This window comes from Coregonus clupeaformis, chromosome 11, assembly GCF_020615455.1.
Source record: "Coregonus clupeaformis isolate EN_2021a chromosome 11, ASM2061545v1, whole genome shotgun sequence".
NCBI classification, from domain to species: Eukaryota; Metazoa; Chordata; class Actinopteri; order Salmoniformes; family Salmonidae; genus Coregonus; species Coregonus clupeaformis.
Window position 1 is genome coordinate 41,759,761 of NC_059202.1, and position 14,191 is coordinate 41,773,951.

The 14,191-nt window shown below is 40.7% G+C and overlaps 1 protein-coding gene across 1 annotated transcript in view; it reads left to right on the forward strand.

The window, feature by feature from the left end:
- LOC121555289 (leucine-rich repeat and immunoglobulin-like domain-containing nogo receptor-interacting protein 1) overlaps positions 1–8,858 on the forward strand; it is a 94,852-nt gene extending 85,994 nt beyond the window's left edge. Inside the window, exon 2 of the mRNA XM_041869102.1 lies at positions 6,971–8,858. Within this exon, the coding sequence (XP_041725036.1) occupies positions 6,983–8,830 (1,848 nt within the window). The 5' untranslated portion in view covers positions 6,971–6,982 and the 3' untranslated portion in view covers positions 8,831–8,858. The remainder of the gene's footprint in view (positions 1–6,970) is intronic.
- Positions 8,859–14,191: the final 5,333 nt, after the last annotated feature.

The window sequence follows — 14,191 nt, forward strand, 5'->3', positions numbered from 1 at the left end:
AACACATCCACAGCCAAACTCATTCCATAAACCAGTCTAAATAACAGGTTGCGCTGACAAAAAACAAAACATAAGTTAGTGACCTAACAGCTAGACTTGTTAACAATGTACCACATCTCTGTTGAGCACAAGGGAGAAATGTAAAATTGTTTAGAAAAGAGATACATGTCTGCTAAGCTAACAGCAGCTAAATTATTTATGATGGCAGCCATGTGTGTTTATGTTTGACAAGCGAAAACTCTAATCCCAGAATGCCATTCACTATAAGATGCAAATAAACAAAGCCCATTGCCTGAAATTTATTTACTTCGTTTGGCCACTTTTCAGCATATTACAACTCTTCGATGTACTTGTTACAGTGTATACAAGAACCGGAACACATGACAAGTTGTTTTCCATTTTGACAAACACAAAGCAAATAAAATGTTATCACCTCACAGTTCATCACCCCAAATACAAGCCTACTGCCTATCCTAACCGTAACCGTTTTTTTGTGGTGGGGGTTCATTCCATTTGTGGGGGGGTTAAGTCCATGGGGGGGTAGAAATGGGGGAAGGTATCGTGGGGGAATATAATGCAGGAAATATTACTATGATGGGGGATTTATCAATAAAATGGGGGGTGGGGAAACAGGAGAAGTTTATACGCTAAATACAAATAAAACCCCTGGAAAGGGGTGTCTGAGCTGGCAACACTGAGGTACCATAGCTACAATCTGATGACGTGTTCAAAACAATTGGGAACTCGGAAATCTCCAACTTCCGATTTCAGTGCGTTCAAGACAACTGGGAACTCTGAAAAAAAAATTGCTCCGACTGGGAAAATATTTTTGAACGGTCATCCAACTCGGAATTCCAACTCGGGAACTAGATCATTGACGTAATTTTTCCGAGTTCCCAGTTGTCTTGAAAGCACCATAAGTCAGTCGAGTGAACTATCCCATCACCTTGTTTTTCTATAACATATTTGGTCTGACAGACGCTTACGCACACACCTCAATTCAAACTGTTGTTAGAAAATCAAGCTAAAATCGAAATCATTTAAAATTGACAAGTTGAAACATAGCCTATAGATAATTAGCAGGCAGCGTGCCTTGGTTTGAGGGCAGGGCGGGTTAACTGTCCTGTTGCATAACAATCACATTTTGGAACAGTGAGTGCATTCTGACATCACACTCATAAAAAAAAAAAAATATATAAACACACTGGGGCGACCGTTAGAGATATTTGGAACTCGTGTGAAAAGGTTAAATAAGTTGTTCTTACTTGATTATTTTATGTTTTACATTTTTACTTAAAATGATTAAGTAGTAGTCAGACAGTTTGGTATTCGAGTAAAAAACACGATTCATCTGTGTTGTATTAAGTATTAAGCAGTTTGATGTGCTAGGAGGTGTAATTGATAGTGATGAACGGATATCAAAACCGTTGGGCAAATTGATGTTCAACAATGTCTGCTAAGGTGGGTTAAAATGACAAATCCTCAAATACATAAATCAATGTTGAACATTGAAGGTCCAATGCAGCAGTTGTTATCGCAATATCAAATCATTTCTGGGTAACAATTAAGTACCTTAATGTGGTCCTCTGTAGCTCAATTGGTAGAGCATGGCGCTTGTAACGCCAGGGTAGTGGGTTGGATCCCCGGGACCACCCATACGTCAAAATTTATGCACACGACTGTAAGTCGCTTTGGATAAAAGCGTCTGCTAAATGGCATATTAAACAAAAAATGCTTCTTAGCAAAGAGCAATTTCTCAAGCAATAATTTTGCTAGGACTGCTGGGAGTGGTCTGAGTGGGGAGGGGAAAACTGAAAACTAGCTGTTATTGGCAGAGAGGTTTGGAACTCTCTTATTGTTCTATCAACTAATTTACTGTCACCAGGCAGGCCAAAACTCCATCCCACCAAAACAGGCTGAAATTTCAGGTGGGCTTTTCAAACAGCTCTTACACTAAAAGTGCATTATCATCATTTTCACAATATTATTCCAACCTCATAGTGTGGAAATATATATATATAAAAAATCACGTTTTTGACTGCACTGGGCCTTTAAGACATAACCACTGAAAATTACTAATCAGAAGTACTTACTACTTACACTTGAAGGTGAAGGTTAAGCATTTAATTAAAAGGGACCCTACATTTTTATGTTCACTACAACAAATATTAATAATAATATTAACTTCAATAGTTGTAGTTCAGAAACCATATGGGTGGTAATGTCACTTTATGACTTGAAGCATTGGACACTGAAATGCTTTGAGTTGGGTTACTCATAACTAATTACTTTTACAGTGTCTTTGGGTCCTGTTCGAGGCAGCTGATCCTGTTATAAGGATAGCGAGTAGTAGAACATATAGGAGGAGATGGGGAAGTGGTGGGAACGAAGGAAGCAAAGTGTAGTCTTTCATCCCAAATCCAAATAGTATGGTGGCCAATACAAATGTCAAATTAGTATGATTCAATCTGATACTATGTGTGGCCTGCCCTCACGCGGGCTGTTGTAAACATGACCCTGGACAATACATTTAAATTAATTAATTGAATAATGGAATGTATCAAACGGCAGAGCTTTTATCCAAAATGACTTAACATGAATGAAGGGAAAACGGTATGAATGGCAGGGACTCGGATGCTGTTTTCAGAAAGTGGTGCGATGGTTGGCGGCAGGGTTTCACCGGTCCAGCGATGAGCAAGGCAGGCAGCTAGCATGAGGCCAGGAGCTGCTCTGGAGCCTTCGATGAAGCAGGGCCGTGGATATGTCGGTCGGTAGACATGATGGTGTGCGCTCTTGAGAATGGGCTGCGGAAGCGCCTGGGTGAAGTATATCGGAGCTTGCCAGCTTGGCGGAGAGGAAATGTCGTTAAAGCAGGTAGCTTGCTGGTCCGTGAAACGAGAGGAATGAGGGAGATAAACAACCTGAAGGCAGCGAACCGAAATAAAACTCTTAAGCATGAAATGTCAAGTGCCAACTGATTTCAACAGCGAGGTTGAGAAACAAATAAAGTAGGGGTTTGTGAACGAGACATAATGGGAGCAGCTACATAAATATAGCTCCATTAAGTAATACAAAGGGGATATTTTTTTGTCATTTTGCAGATGCTCTTATCTAGAGCGACTTACAGTTAGTGAGTGCATACATTTTCATACTGGCCCCCCGTGGGAAACGAACCCACAATCCTGGCGTTGCAAGCGCCATGCTCTACCAACTGAACTACAGGGGACATGATGCAGTTAGGTCAAAGACATAATGCCTACTCTGCGACATAATAGGCAGTTCTTGAACTCTGAGTCATGCCCCTGATTCTCTATACCGCAGAGATGGTCCCTATATCAACTTTTCTTTAAACAAATCAAAATATATTTATATTTTAGATTCTACAAAGTAGCCACCCTTTGCCTTGATGACAGCTTTGCACACTCTTGGCATTGTCTCAACCAGCTTTACCTGGAATGGTTTTCCAACAGTTTTGTAGGAGTTCCCACATGAGCACTTGTTGGCTGCTTTTCCTTCACTCTGCAGTCCAACTCATCCCAAAACATCTCAGTTGGGTTGGGACGGGTGATTGTGGAGGCCAGGTCATCTAATGCAGCACTCCATCACTCTCCTTCTTGGTCATATAGCCCTTACACAGACTGGAGGTCAAGACGTTTCTCACTGGTTTGAGATGGTATTTCAGTTGATTACAGATGTTATCGACACTTTTCCATCTGACCTTTGACCCACCGAGAAGAATCAAATTACATTTTGAGTCAGAAAAAAAACATAAACACCTTTGACTAATCTAGTGACTGTCTTGTATGGGGCTTTCCAGAAAGAGTTATCAGCAGTGGCTACAAAGGTAGCTCTATGTCCCCATTGAATTAACTGTCTGTCTACCATAACAATATAGATTATTTTCCCCGCTTGTACCTGTCACATTCTCTCATGTGTAATGTGGGATTTTTAAATCAGTGAAGCGCAAAAGTGTACATTATCTACCGTCACAAACATTCTGTCATGCAGTCAGAGAACGTTGCAGCTTGTTACTTATTGACTTGAGAGACACAAAAGGAGAGGTTAAAATGCTTAGCACCGAGGGAAATATCTGTGAGTCCCAAAATGTTTTGCCTGTCAGCAATCACGTTTTTAAGATATATAACTTACAAAAATACATAAACACAGCCGGTATGATGCATTTTACATCATATGCTGTTTTTGGGTGGAATTTTCCTTTAAGATTACAGTTCAGATTACAAACTTTAGTATTAGGACATTTGAGGGTTCTCCTCCACATCCTGAAAGAGAGGGTGTACAAACCTTACAATATGCCACCTATAAGATTGTGTTACAGGTCCTCTGCATACTTGCAATTTGAAAATATTTTTTAAGAATTATTCAGTGCATTCAGAAAGTATTCAGACCTCTTCCCCTTTTCCACATTTTGTTACGTTACAGCCTTATTCAAAAATGTATTAAATTAATGTTTTTCCTCATCAATCTACACACAATACCCAATAATGACAAAGAGAATTTTAGCAAATGTATACAAAATTAAAAACATAAATACCTTATTTACATAAGTATCCAGACCCTTTGCTATGAGACTAAAAATTTAGCTCAGGTGCATCCTGTTTCAATTGATCATCCTTGAGATAGTTCTACAACTTGATTGGAGTCCACCTGTGGTAAATTCAATTGATTGGACATGATATGGAAAGGCACACACTTGTCTATATAAGGTCCCACAGTTTAGTGCATGTCAGAGCAAAAACCAAGCCATGAGGTCGAAGGAATTGTTCGCAGAGCTCCGAGACAGGATTATGTCGAGGCACAGATCTAGGGAAGGATACCAAAACATTTCTGCAGCATTGAAGGTTCCCAAGAACACAGTGGCTTCCATCATTCTTAAATGGAAGAAGTGTGGAACCACCAAGACTCAACCTAATGCTGGCCGCCCGGCAAACTGAGCAATCGGGGGAGATGGGCCTTGGTCAGGGAGGTGACCAAGAACCCGATGGTCAATCTGACAGAGCTCCAGAGTTCCTCTGTGGAGATGGGAGAACCTTCCAGAAGGACAAGTCTGAATGTCCTTGAGTGGCCCAGCCAGAGCCCGGACTTGAACCCGATCGAACATCTCTGGTAGACCTGAAAATAGCTGTGCAGCGACGCTCCCCATCCAACCTGACAGAGCTTGAGAGGATCTGCAGAGAAGAATGGGAGAAACTCCCCAAATACAGGTGTGCCAAGCTTGTAGCATTATACCCCAAAAGACTTGAGGCTGTAATCACTGCAAAATGTGCTTCAACAAAGTACTGAGTAAAGGTTCTGAATACTTATGTAAATGTGATATTTCATTTTTTTTTTTTTTTATACATTTGGTGAAATTTCTTAAAACCAGTTTTTGCTTTGTAATTATGGGGTATTGTGTGTAGAGTGATGAGAGAAAACAACTATTTAATCAATTTTAGAATAAGGCTGAAACGTAACAAAATGTGGTAAAGGGAAAGGGGTCTGAATACTTGTCCGAATTCACTGTACTTTATATTGTTAAGCCACAAGGCATGAAATATGTTCCCTTTTCCATTTAATTCACCTTGTTCAATAAATAAGTGAGTGAATGCTATGCCACTATGCCTCCTGGCATAAAAAAATTACATTCTGTATTGTTAAAATCAATTCTTAATTACATTGTTAATGGAGGTGGAAAACACTGCCGGATAGGATGGAAATGTAATATTGTTTGTTTAAGACCTTTTTCAAGCCACCGCCCTTGCTCTGCGTGGTGTATATTTTTATCATAACATTTTGCTCCAGCTGAATGCTAGCCATAGCACATAAATCACACTTGCAACCATTTCTCTTTGATCGTTCCCTGCTGCTGCTGACCCACCCCCCACTCTGTTTTAACTCATATATTTTATGCTAAAGGTACACACCACAGATGTGATCAGCATACGTGTCTCTGACACAGCGTGAATTGGATTGTCTTCTGAAAAATGTGGTTAATTCGAGCTGCACCTGGCCCCTTTTGAAATGCCATAATTTATTATTAGAGAGCTCGCATTGACCGATTGATTTTGAGCGAGGTGCTATTGACTGCGGAACTGCAGGATACTGCTGGAGCTGTGTGCCAGCCACACATACCCTCACACACACACACACACACGCACGTGCTCAAGCACAAGTGTGTGCACATGCACAAGCGCACGCACACACACAAGTGCACACACACACAAGCACACACATGCCAGGAAATGTATTCGAATTCTTTGTGCTACTTCTACTGTCTATCGGATCTCAGCATCTCCTCTTATGGATCATAAATAAGTGTAATATGGTGCTAATGTAACCGTTTCCTGCAGCGAACACTGTTCCATCAGTTCATAGGAGCCTCCTGCATCTGAAATGCCTTTGAAGCTTTGCATAGAGTAGTGAGCATTGCAGAATTAAAATATGTCACTTTTAACCATTATGCAAGCACATACCTTATTCTTACAGTAGTAACCCCCCACCCCCATTCCTCTCTCCTTTGTGCCATGAAATACTGCAGTAGATCTTGTACACTCGATTCTATTTGTCACAACGGTGGCATCACTTTTATTGCTTTTCATTGTTGGGGTAGTTTCAAAATGCCTGGCAGAGAATAACAGCCACTATGTTCAAAAAGAGAACAGTATAATATGTTTTCATAAAAGGAAAATCCTTTTCCCACACATCAAAGAATTTGCATATGCAGCAATGCTGCAGAATGTGGTGTCAAAATACAGTACATTACAACAGTGATCTCAGTAGACAGTTCAGCAGCATTAAACCTACACTATGATCCCACTGTCCAACAATGTCAATAACTAGTACTTCTACAAATTATAAGTTTGAGTGACCAGTAATTGTAATGATGAGGAAATGAAAGAGTGTTATTTAGACTATATCTAATCAGTGTATTTTATTCTAACAAGTCCTTTCTCTGTATCTCGTGTCTCCATAGGTAACCGATAGGATGGGGGCTAGGGAAGCGAGTGGAAACAGCTACCTGGTTGCGTGCTGGCAGCCCATTCTGATTCTGATCCTGGCCACTGTACTGTCTGGTTCCAGCACAAGCTGCCCATCCCGCTGCGAGTGCAACACCCAGGAGCGCTCAGTCATGTGCCAACGCAAGAAGCTTATGTCTGTCCCCGAGGGCATCCCCACAGAAACGCGGCTGCTTGACCTCAGCAAGAACCGCATCAAGACCATCAACACGGATGAGTTTACCGCATACCCCAACCTGGAGGAGCTGGAACTCAACGAGAACACCATATCGGCTGTCGAGCCCGGCGCCTTCAACAACCTGTACGGCCTGCAGACATTGGGACTGCGCAGCAACAAGCTCAAACTCATCCAGCTGGGCGTGTTCCTGGGCCTCAGCAACCTCACCCAGCTGGACATCAGTGAGAACAAGATAGTCATCCTGCTGGACTACATGTTCCAGGACCTGTACAACCTGCGCTCACTGGAGGTGGGTGACAACGACCTCGTGTTCATCTCCCACCGGGCCTTCCATGGCCTCAGCAGCCTGGAGCAGCTGACGTTGGAGAAGTGCAACCTGACCTCGGTGCCCACTGAGGCCTTCACTCACCTCCACAGTCTGATCTTTCTCAGGCTGCGCCACCTCAACATCATTATTATTAAGGACTTCTCCTTTAAAAGGCTCTACCGGCTTAAAGTGCTAGAGATCGCTTACTGGCCCTACCTGGACACCATGACTTCCAATTGCCTCTATGGACTGAACCTCACCTCGCTGACCATCACCAATGGCAACCTGACCTCCATCCCCTACGTGGCTCTCCGGCACTTGGTCTACCTACGGTTTCTGAATCTGTCCTATAACCCCATCCACACCATTGAGGGGAATAAGCTCCATGACCTTCTGAGGCTCCAGGAGTTTCACATGGTCGGGGGCAGGCTGGCTATGATCGAGCCCTACTCCTTCCGAGGCTTAAACTATCTGAAGATCCTCAATGTATCTGGAAATGCTTTGAGCACCTTGGAGGAGTCTGCGTTCCACTCGGTAGGCAACCTGGAGACTCTGGCGCTTTACGACAACCCCTTGGCCTGTGACTGTCGGCTGCTGTGGGTGTTCCGGAGACGCTGGAGGCTCAACTTCAACCGGCAGCAACCCATCTGCGCTTCACCTGAGTTCGTACAGGGAAAAGAGTTCAAAGATTTCCCGGACGTCCTGCAGCCCAACTACTTCACGTGTCGCAAGTCCAGGATCCGGGACCGCAAGGCGCAGCAGAAACTTGTGGACGAGGGAACTACAGTTAATTTTGGTTGCCAGGCAGACGGTGATCCTGCCCCAGTCATCATGTGGCTCTCCCCGCAGAAGCAGTTCATCATGACCAAAACCATCGGGCGGCTCACAGTATTCCCCGATGGCACCCTCGAGGTGCGGTATGCTCAGGTCCAGGATAACGGCACGTATGTGTGCATAGCCAGCAACGCTGGTGGCAACGACACATCTCTCGCCCACCTGCATGTCCACAGCTACTCTCCAGACTGGCCCCACCAACCCAACAAGACCTTTGCCTTCATCTCCAACCAGCCCAATGAGAATGATGACAATGGGACGCAAACCAACGTCCCCTTCCCCTTCGACATAAAGACCTTAATCATCGCCACCACCATGGGCTTCATATCTTTCCTTGGTGTTGTCCTGTTTTGTCTGGTGCTACTCTTTCTGTGGAGCAGAGGTAAAGGGGCCACAAAGCACAACATAGAGATAGAGTACGTGCCACGCAAGTCAGACGCTGGAGTGAGCAACAGTGCTGCAGAGACCCCTCGCAAGTTTAACATGAAAATGATTTAACGGGACCCAGGGAGCAAACAGACTGAACTTGAAATTATACAAAAAAATATATACAGTATACAATATATATATATATATATATATATATATATATATATATATATATATATATATATATATATATATACAGTGCCTTCGGAAAGTATTTAGACCCCTTGACCTTTTCCATATTGTCTTACGTTACAGCCTTATTCTAAAATGGATTAAATAAATAACAATCCTCAGCAATCTACACACAATACCCCATTATGACAAAGCAAAAACAGGTTTTTAGAAATTTTTGCAAATGTATATATATTTTTTAAATAAAATATCTTATTTACATAAGTATTCAGACCCTTTGCTATGAGACTTGAAATTGAGCTCAGGTGCATCCTATGTACAGTTGACAGTGCAGGTCAGAGCAAAAACCAAGCCATGAAGTCAAAGGAATTGTCCATAGAGCTCTGAGACAGGTTTGTATTGAGGCACAGATCTGGGGAAGGGTACCACATTTATTTTGCAGCATTGAAGGTCCTCAAGATCACAGTGGCCTCCATCATTGTTAGTTTTAATAAATTTGCAAAAGATTCTAAAATCCTGTTTTTCCTTTGTCATTATGGGGTATTGTGTGTGGATTGATGATGAAGAAAACAACAATTTAATCAATTTTAGAATAAGACTGTAACCTAGCAACATTTGGAAAAAGTCAAGGGGTCTGAATACTTTCCGAATGCACTGTATATCCTCTCTTACAAACCTGTAGATCCTGGGATGTTATCATAGAGTAATCTGTTTTTTGTGACTGGAGTGTTGGAAATGGAGAGAGAAGTTCCTTGCTTTCATAATTTGTTGAGTATATGAGGGGGATGATAGCACAGCAGACGCTCCACAGCATTGGCAATTTCTGCAAGGCCGTCAGGGACTGTTTGTTCAAAAGCAAATTGTGTTGTGAGCGATTCATATTCCTGTCGATTTATATTTGGGAAAAAATATTTAAAAAAAGATATGAACCCTTCTATATGTTTGTAATAACAGCCAGAATGCAAAAAGCAGACCATCCTTTTGCCTTTGCTGTCCTTTAGCTTGTATTTTTAGTTCACATATATTTTTTACAGAAATTGAAATATTTGTTCACAAAAATGTTAATGAGCACATTTGAACAATCCCTTATGTAACTTTGTCCCTTATGTACACATAGGTTGGAGTCATTAAAACTAGTTTTTCAAACACTCCACAAATGTCTTGTTAACAAACTATAGTTTTGGCAAGTCGGTTAGGACATCTACGTTGTGCATGACAAAACAAATTTTTCCAACAATTGTTTACAGACACATTATTTCACTTATAATTCATTGTATCACATTTCAAGTGGGTCAGATGTTTACATACACTAAGTTGACTGTGCCTTTAAATAGTTTGGAAAAATTCCAGAAAATGATGTCATGGCTTTAGAAGCTTCTGATAGGCTAATTGACATCATTAGAGTCAATTGGAGGTGTACCTGTGGATGTAATTCAAGGCCTACCTTCAAACTCAGTGCCCCTGTGCTTGACATCATGGGAAAATCAAAAGAAGCCAAGCCCTCAGAAAAAAATAATTGTAGACCTCCACAAGTCTGGTTCATCCTTGGGAGCAATTTCCAAACGCCTGAAGGTACCACGTTCATCTGTACAAACAATAGTACGCATGTATAAACACCATGGGACCACGCAGCCATCATACCGCTCAGGAAGGAGATGCATTCTGTCTCCTAGAGATGAACAAACTTTGGTGCGAAAAGTGCAAATCAATCCCAGAAAAACAGCAAAGGACCTTGCGAAGATGCTGGAGGAAACAGGTACAAAAGTATCTATATCCACAGTAAAGAGAGTCCTATATCGACATATCCTGAAAGGCCGCTCAGCAAGGAAGAAGCCACTGCTCCAAAACAACCATAAAAAAGCCAGACTACGGTTTGCAACTGCACATGAGGACAAAGATCGTACCTTTTGGAGAAATGTCCTCTGGTCTGATGAAACAAAAATAGAACTGTTTGCCATAATGACAATCGTTATGTTTGGAGGAAAAAGGGGGTAGCTTGCAAGCAGAAGAACACCATCCCAACCGTGAAGCACGAGGGTGGCAGCATCATGCTGTGGGGGTGCCTTGCTGCAGGAGGGACTGGTGCACTTCACAAAATAGATGGCATCATGAGGAAGGAAAAATATGTGGATATATTGAAGCAACATCTCAAGACATCAGTCAGGAAGTAAAAGCTTGGTCGCAAATGGGTCTTCCAAATGGACAATGACCCCAAGCGTACTTCCAAAGTTGTTGCAAAATGGCTTAAGGACAACAAAGTCAAGGTATTGAAGTGGCCATCACAAAGCCCTGACCTCAATCCTATAGAAAATGTGTGGGCAGAACTGAAAAAGCGTGTGCGAGCAAGGAGGCCTACAAACCTGACTCTGTTACACCAGCTCTGTCAGGAGGAATGGGCCAAAATTCACCCATCTTATTGTGGGAAGCTTGTGGAAGGCTACCTGAAACATTTGACCCAAGTTAAACAATTTAATGGCAATGCTACCAAATACTAATTGAGTGTATGTGAACTTCTGACCCACTGGGAATGTGATGAAAGAAATCAAAGCTGAAATAAATAATTCTCTTTACTATTATTCTGACATTTCACATTCTTAAAATAAAGTGGTGATACTAACTGACCTAATACAGGGAATTGTTATTATGATTAAATGTCAGGAATTGTGAAAAACTGAGTTTAAATGTATTTGGCTAAGGTGTATGTAAACTTCGGACTTCAACTGTATATGTACTACATTTTGTATCTCATCCATATTATTCACTACACTTTACATTAAGTTGCTTTTATATCTGTGGAGTGCAATGTAATTACTCTAGGATTTTTAATTTGTTTTAAATTTTTAATTAATTACATTTACTCTAGTGTTACTCTACTAAAACCATGTTGTTACATAATACTTTAGTAATTGCATTGTAATGGTATAATAATTGTGTTACTGTTTCTTAGTCCTCTTGTGTCATAACAAAGAATGCTCAACTCCATTACTATGCATTTTCAAAGCAATGACTACTTTTTATAATGCTATGGAACAACATTTTACTGATGTTGTTACTAGAGTAATTAATGCATTACTACAAGAGCAACTTAATCTAAAGTGTTACCAAGGGGGATAAAAAATACACATAATTTTGTTGGCATAGTTTGATTGTGTGTAAGGGTAGCTGAAAGTCATTTGCTCCATAGCAGCCTTTGTTTGTAACATGATACTTCTCAAAACCCCTCTCAATTAATTTCATTCATTAATCCAGATTAGATCTCATTATCTCTATTTGCTTGTGGTAGACACTGTGGTTAGCAATGTTTATTGGCCATTAGACATTGTATTATTGTATCATATTATTATGTCAAATATAATGATCATACTGTATAATTGTATCATATTATATCATAATATTGGCCCTTAAGATCTATTCCTTTTTGTTTCTCTCAGGGAGCTAAATCAACCTAATTGAAAATGTGGCATTATATAAACATACGCAAAATATTAACAATGACATAAATAATAGTGTTATAATTACAACATTCTATAATTGAACTGGACAATGTTATGGAAAAAGTATTGATTGTTGAAACTGTTTACAGTGAAATTCTCATCTGTTTCTGAAGTAACTAAATATTTAATAGCAGGAAGTGGTGTACTAGTTGAAAGATTTGCGCATATAATTTAAATAACCATAACCATACATTACACACACACGCTAGAAACGTTTGTATGCTACTGTGGATTATACTCCCTATATGACAACAACTGATGGTATATCCATTGCATATTCTTGCATGAAAATCTTGCTATCTGTTTGTCTGTTGCCTTTTGAATTATGTTACAGTGGACTCCAAAGAGTCTTACATAATGGGCTTACGTTCTGGTTAACATGTTTGTGGAGGATAAAAGTTAGGATACTCTACTTTATGGCTAATGTGATCAACAACCTGTAAAACACGTATGTTAATCCCATGTTAGTGAGCTTTGGCTGTCAGAATTATGGTTTTGTTTGAATTTACAGTTATTTACTCGACCCTCCCCAACCCCACCCATGCAAAAATTCCCTTCCAGGTTTAATTGTGTGAAGGGTGTGAAGATAAAACAACAACAACAACAGAATATGTTCCTGCTGATCCTCCCGCATATACAATATACGTAATGCCCTTGCCTTTTCAACTACACACTGTGGACATCTGGGCTTTGCGGATATGTGAAGGACAAAGGCTAAGTTATTTATGATGGATGACATTCCAGACAGGAATGTCATCCACTTGTTCTCAGCCAAATGGATTACTCCAAAGCTGCCTCAGACCACTTCATGGGTGAAACCATCTGTGTTGCTACACCTTCTGCATATTCAGTCCATACTTCCAACCAACCAATGGTTGGAAGTATGGACTGAATATGCAGATGGTGTAGCAACACAGATGGTTTCACCCATGAAGTGGTCTGCGGCAGCTTTGGAGTAATCCATTTGGCTGAGAACAAGTGGATAATATGGCTAATGCTTCTCTCTCCGGCTGATTACAAATTAATTAAAAATGAAAAGCTGAAATGTCTTGAGTCAATAAGAATTCAACCCTTTTGTTATGGCAAGCCTAAATAAGTTCAGGAATAGACATGTGCTTAACAAGTCACATAATAGGTTGCATGGACTCACTCTGTGTGCAATAATAGTGTTAACATGATTTTTAAATGACTACCTCATCTCTGTACCTCACACATACAATTATCTCTAAGGTCCCTCAGTCGAGCACTGAATTTCAAGCACAGATTCAACCACAAAGACCCGGCAAAGAAGGGCACCTATTGGTCGATGGGTAAAAAGCAGACATTGAATATACCTTTGAGCATGGTGCAGTTATTAATTACACTTTGGATAGTGTATCAATACACCCAATCACTACAAAAATACAGGCACCCTTCCTAACTTAGTTGCCGGAGAGGTAGGAAACCAATCAGGGTTTTCACCATGAGGCCAATGGTGATTTTAAGACCGTTAGAGAGTTTAATTGCTGTGATAGGAGATACAGTAACTGAGAATGGATCAACAACATTTTGTTACTCCACAATACTAACATAAATGACAGAGTGAAAAGAAGGAAGCCTGTACAGAATATACATAACATGCATCCTGTTTGCAATAAGGCACTAAACTAAAACTGCAAAAAATTTTACAAAGAAATGAACTTTTTGTCCTGAATACAAAGCGTTATGTTTAAGGCAAATCAAATCAAATCAAATTTTATTGGCCACATGCGCCGAATACAACAGGTGTAGACATTACAGTGAAATGCTTACTTACAGCCCTTAA